Below are 22,484 nucleotides of genomic sequence, written 5' to 3' on the forward strand. Positions count from 1 at the left end.
GGAATTCAATTTGTCATATATATAAAATGGAAAAAGTAATGGCATTACAACAAAAAATTTAAAAAATTTAATAAAATATGGGGACCATTGACAAATTATTCTACTGATCAGATATCATAACACATGTATAGAACATATAGAGGGGGTAGGGAAGGGAAAAATATTGTAATAATAATATGATATAAAATTTTGATAAAGGGTTTCTTTAATTTACAATGTAAGAACATTTATTGATAATTTCAAGTGTTTCTTCATAATTGAATGTAATACATGTATTTCACTTGATGTAAGAATTTAAAAAGAATAAAAATTATTTACAAAAAAAAAAAAATAATAATTCCCCACTGATCAGCTGAGAGTTACTCTAAGACGAAAGAAAAAAAGCTTCAGATCTCTGGTGAGCTTTAATTGCGCTCTACCTCCTCCACCCACATCATAGGCTAAAAAAAAACTTTCGTCAAAGGTGACTGCTCGCCACACAAAAAAGGGGGAGTGGGGATCTTATTAGACCAAGATTTTTCACAACTTAAGCTCACTCTGCCAAAGTTTTCTGCTAATTTTATACGTTCCTTCTCCTTGAAGCCAAGGTTTCACATGCACATGTACGAATCCATGCTTATTTTAAACCTGCTCAGAAGAAAGTGAATATAGATGTTAAAAAAGGTCTGTATGCAAATGTTAGAAGCCTGAAAAGATGGGGGCGTTTCAAGCTCTGACCATCCATTGGAATAGGCCAGGGGTAGGCAATTCCAGTCCTCGAGAGCCGGAGCCAGGTCAGGTTTTCAGGATATCCACAATAAATATGCATGAGATAGATTTGCATCTCAAGGAGGCAGTGCGTGCAAATCCATCTCATACATATTCATTGTGGATATCCTGAAAACCTAACCTGGCTCCGGCTCTTGAGGACTGGAATTGCCTACCCCTGGAATAGGCCAAGGGACCATGCAAACTTTTACCACTGTTTATAAGTTCTCAGGCTCCCACCTGAACAAAATTTCTCTTTCAAATAAAAGCAGTTATGCCCTATACCAGACATGGGCAACTCTGGTCCTCAAGGGCCGGAATCTAATCGGGTTTTCAGGATTTCCCCAACGAATATGCAGGAGATCTATTTGCATGCACTGCTTTCAATGCATATTCATTGGGGAAATCCTGAAAACCCGATTAGATTCCGGCCCTTGAGGACCAGAGTTGCCCATGTCTGCCCTATACTGTACTTTGTGATAGAAACATGACGGCAGATAAAGGCCAAATGGCCCATCTAGTCTGACCATCCGCAGTAACCATGATCTCTTTCTCTCTCTAAGAGATCCCACATGTCTATCCCAGGCTTTCTTAAATTCAGACACAGTCTCTGTCTCCACCACCTCTTCCAGGAGACTGTTCCACACATCTACCACCCTTTCTATAGAAAAGTATTTCCTGAGATTACTCCGGAGCCAATCACCTCTTCAATTAACCTCCTCTTTCAGTCTCTGGTAAGGTCACCCAGCCTCCAGTTAAGTCCTTTTTTGCTCCTCTGAGATTAACATAGCATCCAGCAGTGTCCAAACAAAAAACCCACACACAATGTACAAAAATGTCCGGTAGCATCTCCTTTAACTCGAAAATGACTATAATGGGGTACCAAAACAACTTTGGGTCAGGCCCAGGCCTGGCCTGCTCTTCTGCCACCACCTACATAGCTTCAGTTGCAGCTATATCCGCCCATTTTATGTATTAGAAAATATGAATTAGGAACTGTTGTGGGAACTTTTTGACATCCACCTTACTTGTAATCCCATGGGTATGTTGTTCCCTTAGGTCTACAGTCACATTTTCAAAGGGGAGCAGATTCAATATACAGTATATGTGTATATTTGAACCTGCTTTAGAAGTAGGTGTAAATCAATGGTCTCAAACTCAAACCCTCTGCAAGGCCGCATATTGGATTTGTAGGTACTTGGAGGGCCTCAGAAAAAATAGTTAATGTCTTATTAAAGAAATAACAGTTTTGCATGAGGTAAAACTCTTTATATTTATAAATATTTCCTTTTGGCTTAGTCTTAATAATTATATTGTCATTTATAGCTAAAGAGACATATGATCAAGAATCTGTTTTATTTTACTTTTGTGATTATGATAAACATACTGAAGGCCTCAAAATAGTACCTGGCAGGCCCCATGTAGCCCCCAGGCCGCAAGTTTGAGATCACTGGTATAAATGTAACAGCAGAATTAATTTCAGGGCTTTCAAAATGAAAGCCTCTAGTCATTTTTTATCTTTCCTATCCTTTCTATACACAGGCTCTGTTCCTTTTACAATGCTGGTTCTTTTATCTGCAGTGATGAAGATAAAAGTGCCAACTTGACTTTTATGAAGGTGTAAATGCACATGTGGATAAAAGTGAGCCAGTTAATGTAGTGTATCTAGATTTTCAGAAAGCTTTTGACAAAGTTGCTCATAACAGGCTCCTGAGAAAATTAAAGTCATGGGATGGAAGGCAATGTTCAGTTGTGGATTAAGATGTGGTTATCGGACAGAAAACAGAGGGTAGAGTTAAATGGTCATTTTTCTCAATGGAGGATGGTAAATAGTGGAGTGCCACAGGGGTCTGTATTGGGACTGGTGCTATTTAACTTATTTTTAAATGATCTGGAAATTGGAACAACATGTGAGGTGATTAAATTTTCAGATGACACTAAACTGTTCAAAGTTTTTAAAACACATGTGGATTGTGAAAAATTACAGGCAGACCTTAGGAAACTGGAAGACTGGGTGTCCAAATGGCAAACTAAATTTAATGTGGGCAAATCATAGTTACCAGATGCTAGGGTCCACCTTGGGGGTCAGTGCCCAAGAAAAAGATCTGGGTATTATTGTAGACAATACAATGAAATCTACTGCCTAATGTGTGGCGGTGGCCAAAAAAAGCAAACAAGATACTATGAATTATTAGAAAAAGGATGGTGACCAAGACTAAGAATGTTATAATGCCTCTGTATCGCTCCATGGTGCGACCTCACCGTGAGTATTGCAATCAATTCTGGTCGCCTTATCTCAAAAAAAGATATAGTGGAACTAGAAAACGTTCAAAGAGCAACCAAGATGTTAAAGGGGATGGAACTCTTCTTGTGTGAGGAAAGACTAAAGAGGTTAGGGATCTTCAGCTTGGCAAAGAGACGGCTGAAGGGAGATATGATTGAAGTCTACAAAATCCTGAGTGGTGTAGAATGGGTACAAGTGGACTGATTGTGTACTCCATCAAAAATGACAAAGACTAGGGGACACTCAATGAAGTTTACAGGGAAATTTTTTTGAAAACCACTAGGAGGAAATAGTTTTTTATTTAGAGAATAGTTAAACTCTGGAACACATTGCCAGAGGATGTGGTTAGAGCGCTTAATATAGCTGGTTTTAAAAAAGGTTTGGACAAGTTCCTGGAGGAAAAGGTTATAGTTTGCTATTGAGTCAGACATATAATAATAATAATAATATCTTTATTCTTCTATACCGTCACAGTCAGATGACTTCTAGGCGGTTCACATCGAAGAGGGCTGGACAATCAGCGAATTACAGAATGCAAAAAGTGAGGGTACAACTTATTACACAAGAAATAGATAAAAGGAAAATATGAAACTTAAGTAAGAAATATGGATCTCATGTATGCAACCCATGGAATAGAAGCTGGACAATCAACGGGTTGCAGAATGTGGTAAACGAGGGACCAACATATTACACAAGAAATAGACAGAGGGAAAATCAAACTTAGGAAGTTTAGTGAGGCTTCTGTTTAGGAGATGAATCTGTCAAACAGTCCAGTTTTAATTTCTCTCCAGAAGGCGCCGTAGGTCAGCCTGGCTCCATTGATGAAATTACCAAGCCAGGACTGCTGTTTGCTTGCTTGGAACATGAAGGACCTGTCCAAAAAGGACTTGTATTTGCAGCCGGTGATCCTTGGGTATGTAAATACGTTACGGTTTCTGGTTGACCGTGTGGGGTTGTGTAGTACGAAATATGGTAGTAGGTAAGAAGGCGCTAGGCCCCAGACCTGCTTGAAACAAATACAGGCAAACTTGAACATTATTCGCGCCTCCATTGGCAACCAGTGCAACCTTCTGTAGCAGGGGCTAATGTGGTCGTTTTTCCTCAATCCGAAGATCAAGCGAACTGTAGTGTTTTGCACTATTCTTAACATGGGGGAAGCCACTGCTTGCCCTGTATTTTGTAATTTGTTTTCTTTTCCATTTAAGAATGACTGGTGGTTTTGTGTGATTGGTGGATGTGTGTATGACATTGCTTGCTGTCTGCTCTTTAGCGCGGGTGCGTGGCTCCTCGGTCGCCCCGCCCTCCGGCCGCCCTCACTCTTTTTCGTCAGGTTCATGAGTTCCTGAAGAAGGGTTCTTCCCTGAAGAAGGGTTCTTCCCCGAAACCGGCTCAGTTGGACCTGTTTTCCAGACGCGTTTTATTTTGAGTCTCAGCGATGAGTTCCTGCTTCACTTTTCAGTTAAGTCACTCTTTTTTGATGTTTTGATTTGGCGCTGGGGTTTTGGCTGGTAGGGTTCATTCAGGGGTCGCTCAGGTTCCACCTGTTATTCACTCAGTTAATTCATTTTCTCTTGATTTGTGAACGTTCTCTACTTGATTTATTGCACGCCCCAGGGTGCTCAGTGATGGTGTGCGGGTGGGGGTATATTACCTCTTCCTGAGTTATGAAGTATTGGAGCTAGTCTCCCCTTACTGCTTGCTCACACTAAGAGCACCCTTAACACTTGATATTCATCTCGGCAGCCTTCACGCGGCTTGTGTGGTGTACACAGGTTTGGTTCCTGAGCGCTCCCTTTGTGAATCCTTTTTGGACTATTTCTGCCTTATTGTTGTGTTGTGGCCCTGTATCAGTAGCATGGATTGTTGCTACTATTTGGGGGTTTTGCTAGGTACTTGTGACCTGGATTGACCACCGTGAGGACGGGCTACTGGGCTAGATCGGCCATTGCTCTGACCTAGTCAGGCTGTTCTTATGTTCTTTTGATGAAATATTCAGTGGGGTTTTTACCTGGGAAAAAGCTTTGAAAATCGCCCTCCCCATGTTGAAATGTCAGTACAGCATTTTGCAATTTAAAGGTTTTTGGGTTTGTTTGTTTTTTTATGGAGGAAGAGAAAGAAGGATGAACAGAAAAACATATTACTTGATTAAGAGCCGTGAAAGCCTTCTAAAATTTTATGAGCAAAAACAAAACAAATATTCATGAAAACCAGCTATGTCCATATTTGTTGTGGGTGTAAATGTAATGCAGTGTTCTCAGTCAAGGGCTGCAGAATGTATAATTAGTTCTATTTATACTCTGTGTAATGCAAGCAGTATTGGGGTTTTTTCTCATAAAACTGAGTTATGGCTGAAGGTTCTGTGCACTGGTTAGAACCAATTTTACCTGCAGCTTAGTAAATCAGCTTCTACATGTATAACTGTGAAAGCAAAAATATCCAAAAAATCAAGAAAAGGATGCCCAAAATAAATCACAAAAAATTGCACCCTCCAAAATACAGGACAGGAAAGTCACCTTTCTTTACAAAAAGGGAGAAAAGACCTCAGTGTCTAATAGGGGCTCTTTAAGCTTCCCATATAGACAGGCTAGTTTTAAACAGAATTTAATCCTAGCAGACACATCCTTGGTCAGAAAAACTCCCAATTAGTGCGTGAACCTCTATTCTAATTTTCTTATAGTTTTATTTTCTTATAGTTTTATATATTTTTTTAAAAAATTTTTTTAAACTTTTCTTCAAACAACAATTGTCAAAAATAGAAGTCACTTATCTGAGCACTTCGATATTCAGGTGTAGTCCTGGAGTCATGACAGGAGTGGAAGCGGGTGTGTGATCGCTCAAATCCCTGACGAAGCATTTTGTTGCGAAACAGGGGCCCCTGTTGGATATTTTGGAAGAATGTTTTGACTGATAGCTTTTTTCCATAGAGCAGTTTTTCCTGCTTGCTTTACTCCAGGACTACACCTGAATATCGAAGTGCTCAGATAAGTGACTTCTATTTTTGACAATTGTTGTTTGAAGAAAAGTTTAAAAAAATTTTTTAAAAAAATATATAAAACTATAAGAAAATATATAAAACTATTAGAAAATTAGAATAGAGGTTCACTTACTAATTGGGAGTTTTTCTGACCAAGGATGTGTCTGCTAGGATTAAATTCTGTTTAAAACTAGCCTGTCTATATGGGAAGCTTAAAGAGCCCCTATTAGACACTGAGGTCTTTTCTCCCTTTTTGTAAAGAAAGGTGACTTTCCTGTCCTGTATTTTGGAGGGTGCAATTTTTTGTAACTGTGAAAGCATGCAGAGTTCGCTTCAATCTCTTTGAAAATCGTGGGCACAAGAAGAAGTGACATGTTTTCCGTTATGGCTCCTAAATTGTGGAATTCGTTGCCACATTATATCAGAAATGAAAAAGATCTTACCTCTTTCAAAAAATTTTTGAAAACTTTTTTTGTTTCAAGACGCTTTTAATATTTAATATGTCTTGTTTTGGACCCTTCATACTTTGTTACAGATATTAACCCTTTTCCCTCCCTCTCGTTTTTTCCTTTTTATGTAATTTTCAATATAAAATGAATTGTAACTTTTCCCCCCTTTCCCTCTTTGATCATGTCTGTCTTTAATCTGACTGCAAAATTGTTAGTCGGTTTATTTATTTTGTATGTTGTCTTTTATACCCAATTATCTGTGGGACCACTAACTAGTGGCTTTTTAAGTTGTTCATCGCTTAGAAAGTTTGTATAAGCGATTCATCAAATGGTAATAAAACTTGAAACTTGGGAACTAGTGGTGTATGTAGAATTTACTAAGATGCATCAGGAAGGCAGGGAAAATTCATGCCCCTCCACCCCACACGTACATATGCACTGCCCCTCTATAAGACTCTGGTGAGGCCTCACTTAGGGCTCCTTTTTCAAAGGTGCGCTAGTGTTTTTAGCGCATGCACCGGATTAGCGCACAGTATCCAAAAAATTACTGGCTGCTCAAGAGGAGGCGGTAGCGGTCAGCGCGCTAAGGCCCTAACGCACATTAGTAAAAGGAGCCCTTAGAATATTGTGTATAATTTTGGAGACTACGCTTTCAAAAAGACATGAACAGGATGGAGTTGGTCCAGAGGAAGGTTACTAAAATGGTCAGTGGTCTTAACTCCCACTCAATGCTGTCAGATACCTAGACCCACTGTATCATTTCCTCTACCATAATCTCCCCTACCCTGTAATGCCTTGTCTAAATTAGATTGTAAGCTCTTCTGAGCTGGGACTGTCTATTGTATGTTAAAATGTCTTTATACTATGTTCCTTTTAAACCTTCTTTATACTAAGCTCCTGTAAACCGCGCCGATCTCTACAATTGTGGAGATGATGCGGTATATAAACTTAGAGGGGGCATAATCGAAAGGGACGTCTAAGTCCATTTACATCCATATCGTAAGTTGTCCAAAGTTAAAAAAGAGCCTAAGACACATTCTCGAAAGATACGTCCAACTTTTTTTTACTTTCAAAAATCGTCTAATTATACGTCCTGCCGATCTGATCGTCCAAGCCACTAAATCGTCTATCTTTATACCACATTTCCGTCCAACATTCCGTCCAAGTCCAAAACGCCTAGAACAAGCCCTGTTGGACATGGGAGGGGTCTGCAAAGTGATGGACTGCCCACCCAAACATACCACCTAAATAGTGGGGTACCTTACAGGGCATCGCTGTGAACTTCACAAAAAGGGTGCCATGGCTTCTCCTCACTACAGCTCCCTTATAGGTGACAGTGAGCCCCCCAAACCACCTCCAGAATCCCCTAGACCCACTTATCTACCACCCCAATAGCCCTTATGGCTTCAGGAGTCACTTATATGCCAGTAAAAAAGGGTTTTGGGGGTGAATAGGGCAGTGCACATGTTTCAGTATCAATGCAGTGATTACAGGGACTTATGAGCATGGGTCCTCCTCTCTATGGGTCCCTAACCCACCCCCAAAATATAGACCTGCTGTCTATATTTTGCACTATATTTGTCTATTTTTCTATAGTTATTGAGGTGACATTGCATGTTTTAAAGTCATCTGCCTTGACCTCTTTGAAAAACCCCCGAATATAAATGATAATTAACATTTTCTCTGTGTACAGTGTGCTTTGTGATTTTTTTATTTTATGGTTACCATTATGACTTAATAAGATATTATGTGTACATTAAAAATGAATGGAAGAAATTGGGGGCAGGATTGGGGGCGGGGCTAGGGCTGGATTGGGGATGGGACTGAAAATTAATAGATGCCCCGTTTTGATGAAAAAAATAAATGGTCACGTTAGGTATTGTGAAAAGGGGAATGCAGTAAAGAGAGCCCCCCATCACTGGGGAGAGAAGAGATGCTGGGAGTTTTCAGCTGACAGGGCTTGAGGATCCCCAGTAGCCACATCACTTCTGTACTGCTGCCAAGTGGCATCCCTGCTAAGCGGTACCCAGGGTGTTGTGCCCCATCTCCCCTTATTGCATCACTGATCGTACATATGATAACGGCTTCCAAAGCTGCTGGAATGGGGAACCATTCTTGTCAAGATGACCATATAGTGTGCATATGGTACTAGCAGTAATTTTCAATGGCAAGGGTCGTCTATCAGGTAAAATTTATGAAAACCAAACAAATAATTTTGAAAACAATTTTTGAACTTACTGGTGGGGTCTTGAGAATGAGCTTTACACAATCACTTGTTTTGGTCCCAGATAATAGCTTAGCAGCTCTGTTCTCTCTGCTAGCTGGAGCCGGCTGATATTCTTAAGGGGAAGCCCTTAATACAGAAAATTGTACTAATTAGTTTTTGTATTACCCTTATAGATTTAGAAACGTGCCCGTCTGCAGCATCCATTTTCACCTCCTCTCCTTAAGAGATCCCATGTGCTTGATCCACGCTTTCTTGAATTCAGACAGGCTTTATCTTCACCCTCTCTACCGGGAAACTATTCCATGCATCTACCACCCTTTCTGTAAAAAAGTATTTCCTTAAATTATTGCTGAGCCTATCATCTCCTAACCTCATTCTATGCCCTCTCACTATGAAGCTTCCTTTCAGCTGAAAGAGACTCGTCTCATGTGTATTTATACCACATAGGTATTTAAACGTCTCTTAGTGTTCCCGCTAAGCTGCGCTGGCCTGCGCTCGCGCACAAAATATTACATCGCAGCGCACAAGTTTCTCTTCACAGCGCACACACGCGTCGCAAAGGTAAGGGGAGGTAAGGTAAGGGGACGCATTGGGGGGATTGCACTTCCCCACAATTGCCATGCTTCGGTTCCTCTTCTTCCTTCCTTCCTCCCCCCCCCGCGGGACCCTGCGGCACCATCAACTCTTACTCCCTCTAATGTCGGCCCTGCAGCTCCAGACTTCCTCGCACCTTCTCCCCTCCCCCTTTGGATCGCTATTATTTTAAATGTTATAGCCGCGGAGCTGTATCCATCAGTGGAGATGTCTAACCTCGGCCTGCCCCGGAACTCTTACTGCAACAGTGACTTCCTGTTCCTGCCTAGACGGGCGGCTGCTGCAGTAAGAGTTCCGGGGCAGGCCGAGGTTAGACATCTCCACTGATGGATACAGCTCCGCGGCTATAACAGCTCCTGCAGCTCTGCACTTCCCCACAATTGCCATGCTTCGGTTCCTCTTCTTCCTTCCTTCCTTCCCCCCCCCCCCCCCCGCGGGACCCTGCGGCACCATCAACTCTTATTCCCTCTAATGTCGGCCCTGCAGCTCCAGACTTCCTCGCACCTTCTCCCCTCCCCCTTTGGATCGCTATTATTTTAAATGTTATAGCCGCGGAGCTGTATCCATCAGTGGAGATGTCTAACCTCGGCCTGCCCCGGAACTCTTACTGCAGCAGCCGCCCGTCTAGGCAGGAACAGGAAGTCACTGTTGCAGTAAGAGTTCCGGGGCAGGCCGAGGTTAGACATCTCCACTGATGGATACAGCTCCGCGGCTATAACATTTAAAATAATAGCGATCCAAAGGGGGAGGGGAGAAGGTGCGAGGAAGTCTGGAGCTGCAGGGCCGACATTAGAGGGAGTAAGAGTTGATGGTGCCGCAGGGTCCCGCGGGGGGGGGGGGGGAGGAAGGAAGGAAGAAGAGGAACCGAAGCATGGCAATTGTGGGGAAGTGCAGAGCTGCAGGGAAGAGTGTTGCGGTACCCAGCTGGAGGGAGAAGGAAGATGAGGGAGGGAATTAAAGGAGATGCCAGGGCTTGGAGCGTAGGAGGAAGGTATGCCAGTCTAAGGGAAAAGGAAGGGGGAGATGTGAGAGCATGGAGGGGGAGCGAAAGATGGAAGAAAAGGAAAGGAGAGAGATGCCAGAGAATCAGGGAAGGGGAGATACCAGACTATGAGGAGAGGGGTGGGAGAGGGAAGGCGAGGAGAGAGATGCCAGACCAATGGGGTGAAAGGAGAGATGGAAGGGGGAGGCATACAGTTTCTGGAAGGGGCATAGAAGGAGAGAAGATGCCATATAGGGGAAGAGAGACGGCAGACAGTGGATGGAAGGAAGAGAGTTACAAGAAGATGAGGAAAGGAGAAACCACAGAAGACAAAGGTAGAAAAAAATTTCTATTTATTTATTGCTTTAGGAGACATGTGTCACTGTTTCTGTGAAGCATTGTATGCAGAGTCCAGCTTCTTGCTGGTTCAATTTAACCTTTGTCTATGTATTTTTATTTTATCCCCCCTTTTACAAAACTGTGAAGCGTTTTTAGCACCAGCCTTGGTGGTAGCAGCTCTGATGCTCAGAATTTTATGAGCATCAGAGCTGTTACCTCCGTAGCTAAAAATCCACACTACAGTTTTGTAAAAGAGGGAGGGGTTAGTTTGTGATTACATATTCCTTACTAGGCGAAGGTGTTTTCTGTGTTCTGTGTGTTTTCTGTTAGGATTGACGGTGTAGGATTGATCTGTGCTGGTCTGGCTTGTTTAGTTTTACAATGGGTGTATTGATGTACTGCTCACTGCAATATGTAAGATGCTGCCTTTTCCTAGGTACTCATGTGTGACGTGTGGTTTGTTACTAAAAATCATGTTTTTCTTACAGATGGGGGGGGGGTGCCCAAAAATGATGGGCCCCGGATGTTACATATGCTAGGTACGCCACTGTATGTAAAGATACCAGAAAGCTGGCGTAGCAAAAACTTCTAAGTTTTGAGTATTTAACCCTCCCACAATCTCACGGGCACTCGTTTCAAGTTTATTGAGATTTTGATTTAAACGCAATATCAAATATTTTCAATGCGTATAACAAAAATAAATTTGGGGAAATAAATAAAACCATTTGAACCAGTGTTCCCGCTAAGCTGCGCTGGCGCACAAAATATTACATCGCAGCGCACACGTTTCTCGTCACAGCGCACAATCGGAAGAGGCGTACGGCAGATGGCAGGGCGGCGAGAGGAGAATCGGGCGAGTTGGCTCATAACTTGCTGGCGCCCGATATTTTTGGCTCACGGTGAAAAAAGTTTGCTCACAACACCCGCCCGCTTAGAGGGAACACTGCTCCCCACTCCCGCTTTCCTCTAAAGTATACTTATTAAGATCTTTAAGTTTGTACCCATACGCCTTCTGACGTTGACCACCGACTGACTCCATCCTGTTTGAAAGTGTGATCTGAAGAATTGTATACAATATTCTAAATGAGGTCTCGCCAGAGTCTAATACAGGGGCATCAGTACCTCCTTTTTCTTACTGGCCTTTCCTCACCCTTTGCCCCCAAGCATCCTTCTAGCTTTCACCATTGCCTTTTCAGCCTGATTTAAAACCAGGTTGCATATCAGAGCAGGTAAGCTGTATGGTGATGCATGAGAGAGAGTGTGCATGTGAGAATTCTGAATCTTAGTTTGCATGTGAGAGTTCTCAGTGGTTTTCAGAAGGTGGTTAGAGATAGATTTCAGGGAGACAGGACCTGTTTTGCTTGGGTAGAGTCAAAAGGAGATGAATTTGGGTTTAAGAGTAACTAGTTTTACTGAGTTTGACAGTAGCGAATGACACGGTGGATGTTACCCACGGCTAGCCGTGAGTAGCCACGGGTAACCCGCCAAAATGGTGGAGAGGGGAAAAGTGCTCACCGCAGGTACGGGGACAATGCCATCCACCAGCCCGGTGGAGCAGTGAATGGCCTTGTCCCTGCAGTTAAAGGAGGGAACGCGCGCGGCCCCCTCCCTCCTTCCTACCTACCCACCCGAATCTATCTATCTCCCTCCCTCCCCCTTACTTTCGCGGCGTGTTTTAAGGTTTCAGACTTGTTGAAAGCCGCCGGAGCGTAAGTGCAGTCATGAGCATGAGTGGGCAGAAGCTTCTCCTCTGACGCAACTTCCGGTTGCATCAGAGGAGAAGCTTCCGCCCACACACGCACGCGACTGCACGAGCACTCCGGCAGCTTTTAACAAGTCTGAAACCTTAATACGCGCCGAGAAGGTAAGGGGAGGAAGGGAGATGCACGGACCGTGCAAAGAGTGCTGAAGGGCAGTGAGGTGGCGAGAGGGAAGGATGGATGCTGCGGGGACGGGGCGGTGAAGTGGACGGCGGGGACAGGGCGGTGAAGGGGATGGTGGTCCAGTGACGGGGACAGATTTTTTTTCCCCGTGTCATTCTCTATTTGACAGTTGAGAAGTGTAAGAAGTGATTTCAAGTAATTTGAAGAGATTGTAAAGCAATTTCAGAGGTTTTAGAAAGACGTTTGGAGAAGAGAAATTTTAGAAGTCTGAAAGAGTACGTAAAGAATTTCAGGAGGACTTAGTATTGAAAAACTTCTCTTAATTAAGTTCAGTAGGAGTTTGAGCAGCTTGAGCAGGATTTATTTTACAGTTCTTGTTTAAAGACTGAGATAAGTATTGACAGTGGGAAGTTTAGATTTGAACTGAAAGTTCTGCTAATTGAAAGTCAGTTCAACTAGCGATAAAAGTAAGAAGTAAAGTAAATTGAATTTTTCTCTGACTGATGACTAAAGGGTCAGTTGTAAGTTTAAAAGAGCAGTCTATTGATTATTGAATTCTGACTACCGCTGTGCCCTGTTACTTGCGCTGCGCTACCTGAGGGAGGTTTATTTTGCTGGGCATTGTAGGGACAAGTCTTGAAAGTAACATAGTAACATAGTAGATGACGGCAGATAAAGACCCGAATGGTCCTTCCAGTCTGCCCAACCTGATTCAATTTAAATTTTTTAATTTTTTCTTCTTAGCTATTTCTGGGCAAGAATCCAAAGCTTTACCCGGTACTGTGCTTGGGTTCCAACTGCCGAACTCCAGCCCATCTACACCCTCCCAGCCATTGAAGCCCTCCCCAGCCCATCCTCCACCAAACGGCCATATACAGACACAGACCGTGCAAGTCTGCCCAGTTGCTTGAAGCAGCTTGCTTGATCCTAACTCATCAATGACGCTGAAACTGAGATTAAAGACACTATTTTTCATTTATACTTTATTTTCTCATCATATTATGAATTTTCTTTATCCTTAACTATTGTTTTTTAATTCAGCCTTTATTATGTTCTATCTCCTTCATTTAAATTCTCTCCAAAATTCTATTGTCCAACGGTTCTCCCCTTTTACATCTATTCCTTTTTTCTCCTCTCTTACACTACCAAAGTACTATTCAGATTAATGCTGTCTAGTTAAAATGTTTAACCTTAATCTTCTTATTAATTTTTCACTTCTATAACAACCTTCAGGTGCTTTAGTTAGATTGTGAGCCTTCGGGACAGAAAGGGAATTTATTAAGCACCTTTCTTACTTCTTATTTTAATTTTAAATGTATATTTTCTTAAAACCGCTTAGAACCTAACGGATGTAGCGGTATACAAGAAATAAATTACATTACATTACTGGCCTTAGTTCAAGTAAATAGAGAATAGATTTTCTCAAAAATAATTTTATTTTTCACAAGAATTTAGAAACGCAATAGGAACCAGAAAAAGAAGGACACATTTACAGTTACATTACAGAGGGAGGCAAAAACATTTTTGTTTGGTTAAACAGGGTGACGGGTCAACAGTATTTTAAAGCGCTCTGAGGGGGTGACCCCCCCCCCACTTAGAACTGTTGGCGCTCGCATTGGGGGGATGGGGGAAACCCCCCCCCCCCATTACAGAGGAAACTGTAATTTTTCCCTAAAAAAGAGGGGGAAAGGCTTTTTACTCTATAATGGGGTGTTCCCCACCTGTAGAAGGATTTATGGTTCACTTAGCAGTATTATAAACACGTTACGTCTCTGTTACCTAGGGAAAACCATAACCTCTTATTCAAGTCCAAATATCATGGTCTAATTATACGACACAAAACCCAGGCTAATGAGAAATATCTTTATTATGAAAATAGAAAAATATAATTCACAAACCAGCTGCAGAATCTAAATATTGTTCACAAAATATCTGATTACACAAATGAAACTCAGTACATAATTATCACAATCTAATGGTTAGACAATTGAGTAATTCTACTTGTTAAATACACACTACACAATTCCTTATAATAATAATCCCTGATTAGCAAATGATTATATTATCACCAATGGAGCTTTTTAACCCTTCTCCTTATCACAAGTGATCCTTATCTAACCCAGCTGATAAGAGTGTAAATTCCGTAATCTCACTTTAAGATTAGCCTCTCAGACGAAATTAGGTGGAAGGAAAAACTTCTTGGCAGGTTTGGTAGACGTCAGGAATCCGGTTGTTAAAGGCACACGTGTTGACAATCCTTGATGAGGCTATAAATCATCTGCAAATAAATCCCGTTCCGTGCCGAGTTCAGAGCCGTTTTTAAATGTCTGAATTTCTTTCTCTTAGGCAGAGAGTCACACGAGGTATCTTACAGCCCGGGTTACAGGTCTAATTATTGAAAGAAAAAGTTTACATATTGAACATCTGTGAGCAGATCTGAGCTTCCCCGGACCTTATCACAGACTAACTAATTAATTAATTAGCAGTCTTTCTTGTATCTCATCAGATGACCTCTCGGACCAATCCAGAAACAGACTTGGATGAATAGCCTTTCTGTAGAAAAGTATCATATAGGCTGGAAGACCCAGGGCCGTTAGATAGATAAGAACAGGATAATTTCTTCAAGATTCACACTGTCCCATTATTAAAGCACAGATGACTGTCCTTGAATAGTATAACATTCAGGCAGAAACAGCAAAGCTGTGTACTTCTTTCTTCTTGCAAAATTCATGCTGGAAAGTTGCTTGCAGAGATATTTCTTGAGACAATGGTTCAGGCTTGGTGACATCATAGAGGCCCAACCCACAGGTGTGAATACGGAACTATCCCTACACACCCCACAGCACCCCCCACCATGGGAGCGCCAACAGTTCTAAGTAAAGTGTGTGGGGGGGGCTCCCCCTTCACACACACCCCTCGGAGCGCTTTAAAATACTGTTTAAATCCAGCACGCAGACATTCTGCGTGTTATTGTCTGGGCACCATTGTCGGCGCATCTTTGTCTTACGCGCGTTCATCTAGGTACCATAGAACAGTGTCTCACAAACTAAAGCACCTGGAAGTCGACGCAATGATATCACGTGCAGGTGTGACATCATCACATCAACATCCAAGCATGCACGGAGGCCTGTGTACCCGTGACCCCGCCATTACAGGGATCCAGGAGGTGCAGGAAGAAGAGGAGAGCCGCTGGCCAGGAGGAGAGTCATCTGCGCCGGCCGACTTCCTCGCCGTGAGAGGTGCGTCCTGCAGGCAGGCAGCCGGCGTGGATGACTCTCCTCCTCGCCAGTGTGTCGCGGCACACCAGAAATCTCAGGAGGCACACAGTTTGCGATGCACTGCTATAGAAATAACGAGCATAGAATCGCCAGAAGACTTCCTGTGTTGATCCTGATTCCAGAATATCCTGACTTCTCAGTAGTGTCCGGAGTTCAACTCTACAGTCTAGTTTCCAGTTGCTTCCAGAGTCCAGTTTCTGATGACGTTCATCCTCATCTACTTTATAACATTTTATTGAAGGAAACAAGTAAATATACAATAATATAGTACAAATAGATATGCTCTACAATTAAATTCACAATTATGATATTTCCATACATATTTCTATCATTCCTCCAAACTATATTTCCATATGACCTATTTCAACCCCCCCTACACCCCTTTATTCCCTTCTCCCCATCCCCCTTTTACCCTACTTATTCTTAACTTATAACATTTTATTGAAGGGATATATACACATAGAAAAATATAATACAAATTAAACTCATAACGGTTATATTCATAAAAATATTTGTCAAACATAGTTCTATTATTCCTCCAAAATATATTTCCATATTATCTACAATAAACCTTAATACATTCTCAAGTTCAAACGCCCTTTTTCAATTCCTCAATTCCCTCCTCCTCCCATCCCTACCCCTTTTAATTATATGTAAATCTTTAATTAAAGAAATAAAATAACCCAAAAACTAAACCCCCAAACCAAATGGAAGTTGACAAAAATAAAGAATAATAAAAATAAAGAACTGGAATTTTAGATAAATAATCATAGCTTCAATGTAAATCATTAAGAATTAAACTTCTTGCCATAGGTGAAAGATTTTGAATATACGGATTCCAAATTTCCATAAACATACGAATTTTCCTAGCCGAATGCCTAACTTTCCAAGTCTCAAATAACAGAAGATGGGTGGGGCCTAAGGCTACTGGGCCTATTCCGGATGGCCCAGGCACCTCAGGCCCCACCTGTGGGTGGGGTTTGAGCCGCCTAGGCCAATCAGGCCCTAAGGCCAGCCATTCGAGAGATGTCTGGCCTGCCGGATGGACAGGCTTGGCACCTGTCCGTCCGGACATCGTTTACAGATACGGGAAGGGGGATTGGGGGTGGGGGGTGTCGAGGGGTCGGCGGGTAGGGGTTCTCGTGGGTCAGCGGGAGGGTCGATCGAGGATTGGGGGTGACCGTGGGAGGGGGAGGTGTTGAGGGCAGGAGGGCCTGGGATTCCTCCTGCCTGTATTTTAGTGGGGGTGGGGGATAGGGGGTTCACCTGGGCAGGAGGGGTTGGGTTCCCTCCTGCCCAGATCTTCGTCCGGGAAGGTTGGGCTGGCAGGGCAATTGGGAGCACCGATCTTCATCCGGGAAGGTCAGGCTCACGAGGCAAGAGGGCATGGGCTCCCTATTGCCCCGATCTTCGTCGGGGAGGGTCAAGGCTCACGGGGCAAGAGGGCTTGGGCTCCCTTTTGCCCCGATCTTCATCAAGGAAGGTATGGTTGGTGGGGCAAGAGGGCTTGGGCTCCCTCTTGCCCCGATATGGTCGGGGGGTGTCGCCGGGCAGGAGGGCTTGGGCTCTCTCCTGCCCAGATCGAGTCACGGGGGAGGGCTGATTGCTGCAGGAGAGATAGCTTATCTCTCCCGCCGCAATGGTGATTGCCCACCCCCCCTCCGAACTGCAGCACTTCGGGGTGAGGATCGCCGGCAGGGGGAGATGCCCTGCTGCGATGCTCACCCCGAAGTGCCGTGGTTTGGATGGTGGTGGGCAATCACCATCGCGGCAGGAGAGATGAGCCCTCTCTCCTGCAGCGAAAGTTTCAGTAGGCGGTAGGCAGGTTGCTGGGTCTGCTGAGCTGCAACGATCAGCTCAGCGGCCCCTTTTGCAGCACATATACCTGTTTTGACTTGGTCTAAATCAAAATGTATAAATGCCGACTAGACAACCTGCCTAAACTTTTGGTTATACCTGCTGTACGCCTATGTCTAGGTCAGCCCACCTCCCACCCACCTCCCGCCCTTTCCCCTCCTCTAAAAATGTCTCTTTTCGCTCTATGCGTTTAGAGGCAAGAGAAATGCCTAAGTTGGTTTTAGATACGTCTAAAATCAGCTTTGATTATGGGTACTTGGACGATCAGGCTTTTTGATCGTCCAAGTACCCATTTAGGCCACTTTTTAGACTTTTTTTTTTTTTATTATGAGCCCCTTATTGTCTATGTTTGTTTTGTAATTCTTTATTATTTTACTTTTTGCATTTTCTTATTCTTTTATTATTAAGAAGAATTTCAATAGAAGGAACCAACTGAAGGGAACAAACATGCAGCGTGCCCTCAGGTCAAAAGCACGAGTCCACCGCTACCTCACTTTTTCTCCATTTTTGAATAAAAATGTTAATATTTGTATTATTTCATTATTAATTTTCGCATCGAACCAGGGAGACTATTTTTGGTGAGCAGTCAGCGAAACCAAAATTTGAATATATTTCTAAATAATTTCAGATATTCAGCTCATTATTTTAGCCATTGACTGAATCAGTCAAAAAATATATGTATTGAAAGGGGCAGAGACACTTAGGGGTCCTTTTACTAAGGGCTCCTTTTACTATGCTGCGATAGCGGTTTTAGCATACGCTTAGCACGTGCTAAATTGCTGTGCGCGCTAGACACTAATGCCAGCATTGAACTGCCAGCATTAGTTCTAGCCACATAGCGTGGGTTTAGCACACGCGGCAATTCTGCGCGTGCTAAAACTGCTATCGCAGCTTAGTAAAAGGAGCCCTAAGACGCGTTAGCCATTTTAGCGTGCACTAAACGCTAATGCGTCCATAGACTATAATGGACACGTTGGCGTTTAGCATGCACTAAAACAGCTAGCACGTCTTAGCAAAAGGACCCCTTAGCTTTATCCAATGTGGTCCCAATTCTGCCCAAACAAGGCTCTTTTTTCTGGAGCCATATGGTAACCCTAGTTATACCATATCTTATTTATCTGGGTTTCATGTCTATAAAGATGTTTTAAAGTGGTTTGTGTTGTCACCGTAAGTATCATGCCTCTCATTATATGAATATTTTACTGCATTGTTTTAATGTACTGTATGATATTATTGTTATTACTATAATTTAATTTGCCTTGTTCCAAGTTTTTACCTGCATGACTGCAGTGCTATGTTGATAGCATTACAGTCATGTTGTCACCATAATAGTACTCTGCCTGTGTCTAATTTGCAAACTGCTCACTGCCTGGGGTGAATTTCTGCAAAAAGGCAGTAGATAAATGAAATAATAAAAGCCCTCCTTATGTCTCCCTTTCAGACTGTGGAATCTTTGTTACAGGTTGGACAGTAAGTGCCTTTTAATGGAAACGGCAGCAGCAGACCAAAAATCTATGCTCGGAGATCAATAAAGTAGAGCTTTATCTTTTTTGTTTTCCAGCACAGACTTCCTGGGGACAAAAGAGGCATCCTTGCTATTGATGGCAATGTTTCTGTTAGCTGTGTTTTATCATGGACAGCAGGTAATGCAAATATTCCATACAATCGCTGGTTTTGCTGTTTAAAAATATCAGCTATACTTTTTAATATGCACTGGTGGTTTCATTTACAATATCTCAATTGAGGTTTGGTATTTTTATCATTTCATTTTGGTCTTCTTGCTAAGATATTTTGCCATTCATTTATTTATTTATTTAAAATTATTTATAACCCACCTATCCACAAATCTAAGCGGGGAACAATAATCACATACAAAATCACGCAAAAAATACAAACAGGTACATCACAATGAAAACAGCATAAAAAAAGAACTGCACATCTTCAAACTGTAACATAGCTTACGCCAAAATAGTGCACAACCACAATTTTGACCCCCCCCACTCTAAAAGGCAGAAAGAAGAACTACACATCCCCAAACTTTCACAGCGCGTGCACCAAAGAAGCGCGCAAACAGCACTTTCATATTCATGTGTCCGCTTTGGTTATATATGTTTATTTTGATAGTATACATCAGGGGTAGGGAACTCCGGTCCTCGAGAGCCGTATTCCAGTCGGGTTTTCAGGATTTCCCCAATGAATATGCATTGAAAGCAGTGCATGCAAATAGATCTCATGCATATTCATTGGGAAAATCCTGAAAACCCGACTGGAATACGGCTCTCGAGGACCGGAGTTCCCTACCCCTGGTATACATTATGTCCTCTTTGTAATTTTAACTTAATTGTAAGATATATGTTGAAATGATGCCCCCTTTTACAAAACCGTAGCATGGTTTTTAGCTCCGGCCATGGCGGTAACAGCTCCGACGCTCATAGGAATTCTATGAGCGTCGGAGCTGTTACCGCCGCGGACGGTGCTAAAAACCACGCTACGGTTTTGTAAAAGGGGGGAGTATGTTTTTATATTGTCCTTACATTTTAGTGGATTACGTTGACCCCTGAGGCAGGTGTTTTTTACGTAGAAATGTGGTGCTCTGTCGGGGCGACGTCTTTGTGGATCCATACAAATTTATGTTTTTATTGATCCTTTCAGCTCTCCACTTTGTGGGATGCCCTCCCATTAGACGTTCGATTAGAGAACTCCCTGGAAAAATTTAAAGCCAAACTTAAAACCTTCCTCTTTAAAGATGCCTTTATTCTTTAGTACTAGATTCAGCCTCTTAACTCCTTGATTCATGTGAAGCTTTGAAACATCTGATACTTTTTTGAAATGATTCCACTCCTAATGTTTTTACCACCCCCCATTTACCGTCCTTTTTTATTAATTTTACTTCGATGTATTTTAAACAAACTTTCCCTCCCCTACTTTCCTTCCATTTCATGTACGGTAATCCGAATTCGTCTAGTATTTTTAATATTTGATAAAATATTGCTTTTATTTACCTATTTTAATTGTCTTTAATAATCTTTTTATATTGTACACCATCTAGACATTTGTTTTGATAGACGGTGTATCAAAAATAAAGAAACTTGAAACTTGATTTGAAAAGACTGTTGTCCATTCCCACTTTTATTCCGTTTGTAATAATATCATCTACCAAGTGCATCTAGTGAAAATAAAAATTTTAATCTGCTGCAGTATTTGGCTTGCAATATTTTCTTAATCGAGCATGAAATAAGTTAAAGCCAAATATTGAAAGGTTGGCTCCTCCACTATCAAGAAAATGTAAATTCGATTCATTGATCCAATACCCGTGGATCGCATCTTTTATTTTTTTCTGTTGGGACATACCAGGTGGATGATGCTTACACAGTGGCGTAGCGAGGGTAAGAAGTGCCCGGGGCAAGGGTGCTCCACCCCCATTTGCTCTTTCCCCACCCCTTCCTGCCACTCACATGTGCCCCTTCTCTTCCCCTGTACCTCTTTACCATTCCCGGTGCGAGTAGCAACCCCAAACTGCTGCTCATGTCACCGTTGACTCTTCCTCTGATGTCACTTCCTAGGTGCGGGTCCAGGAAGTGACATCAGAGAAAGAGCCGACACTGCTGCTCACGCTGGGAATGTTAAAGAGGTACAGGGGAAGGGAATGGGGTGCATGAATACAGTAGTGGGGGAAAAGAAGCAGGGGGGCAGAGAGGAGGACAGGTGCTGGTGCCCCCTCTTACTATGGGACATGCTTCATGCAGGATCATCACAGTGCTAGGTATAAACACATATTTTGCATTCAAAGACCCCCCCCCTCCCTAGCTTCCCCAGCAAAAGGTGCAGACAGGGGAGATATGATAAGAGACATGGCATAAATGCACAGGAGGTCAGTCTCTTTCAACTGAAAGGAAGATTTAAGCGGTTTATCATTTTTTTAAAAAAATAAATAAACCAGAGAACATAAGATGAAGGTGAAAGTGGGTAGACTCAGGAATAATCTAGGGAAAGGCTTCATTATGGAAGGGTGATGGATGCATGGAATGACCTCCCAGAGAAGGGGATGGAGACAGTATCTCAAGTCAAGAAAGCATGAGACATGCACCAAGGATCTCTAAGGAAGAGACAGAAGGATAGTAGAGAATAGAAGATGGAATGAATGGGCAGATTGGATAGAACATATGGTCTTCATCTGCTGTCATTTTCTGTTTTTATGCAGATTAGAACTAGGACATTTCATCTCTTTATTAAGCACACCACATAAAATTAGTGTCTTAGTAACAGTGGCATAAATTTCACCGCTCCTTGACATATTGTGAAAAAAAAATTCAAACCATAAACACACTAAGAGACTCATTTTCAATAAAGACAAATGTCCTTAAAGTGGCATATGACCCATCAAACCCAGTAGCCTGTCCTCACGATGGCCAATCCAGGTCACTAGTACTTGTAATCAAAGCTCTCTAGCCACCAAGCCACCAGTCAGCCAGTTTCTTTTGGTTGTGCTAGAAATCACTACTAATACTACCACTTATTTCTATAACATTGCTAGATGTATGTACCGCTGTACATTAAACATGTAAGAGACAATCCCTGCTCAATAGAGCTTACAATCTAATCAAAACAGACAAGTAGGACAAATAGGGGTTTCAGAATTTCTCACAGAATGATAAAGATTTGCCTCTTTGTGGATGATACCAGAATCTGCACTAGAGTAGACACGCCAGATGGTGTGAATAACATGAAGAAAGACCTGTTGAAGCCTGAAGAATGGTCTGAAATTTGGCAGCTAAAATTTAATGCTAAGAAATGCAAGGTCATGCATTTGGGCTGCAAAAACCCGAGGGAACGGTACAGTTTAGGGGGTGAAGAACTTATGTGATTGTAT

General features: G+C 42.4%; 1 protein-coding gene across 4 annotated transcripts in view; it reads left to right on the forward strand.

The window, feature by feature from the left end:
- Positions 1–22,484, forward strand: part of ADCY8 (adenylate cyclase 8) — a 588,267-nt gene that overhangs the window by 503,279 nt on the left and 62,504 nt on the right. For all 4 annotated transcript variants that reach the window (XM_033933219.1, XM_033933220.1, XM_033933217.1 and 1 more), the window contains one exon: positions 19,176–19,257. In XM_033933219.1, the coding sequence (XP_033789110.1) occupies positions 19,176–19,257 (82 nt within the window). The remainder of the gene's footprint in view (positions 1–19,175; positions 19,258–22,484) is intronic.

The sequence above is a fragment of the Geotrypetes seraphini genome, chromosome 2 (assembly GCF_902459505.1).
Source record: "Geotrypetes seraphini chromosome 2, aGeoSer1.1, whole genome shotgun sequence".
NCBI classification, from domain to species: Eukaryota; Metazoa; Chordata; class Amphibia; order Gymnophiona; family Dermophiidae; genus Geotrypetes; species Geotrypetes seraphini.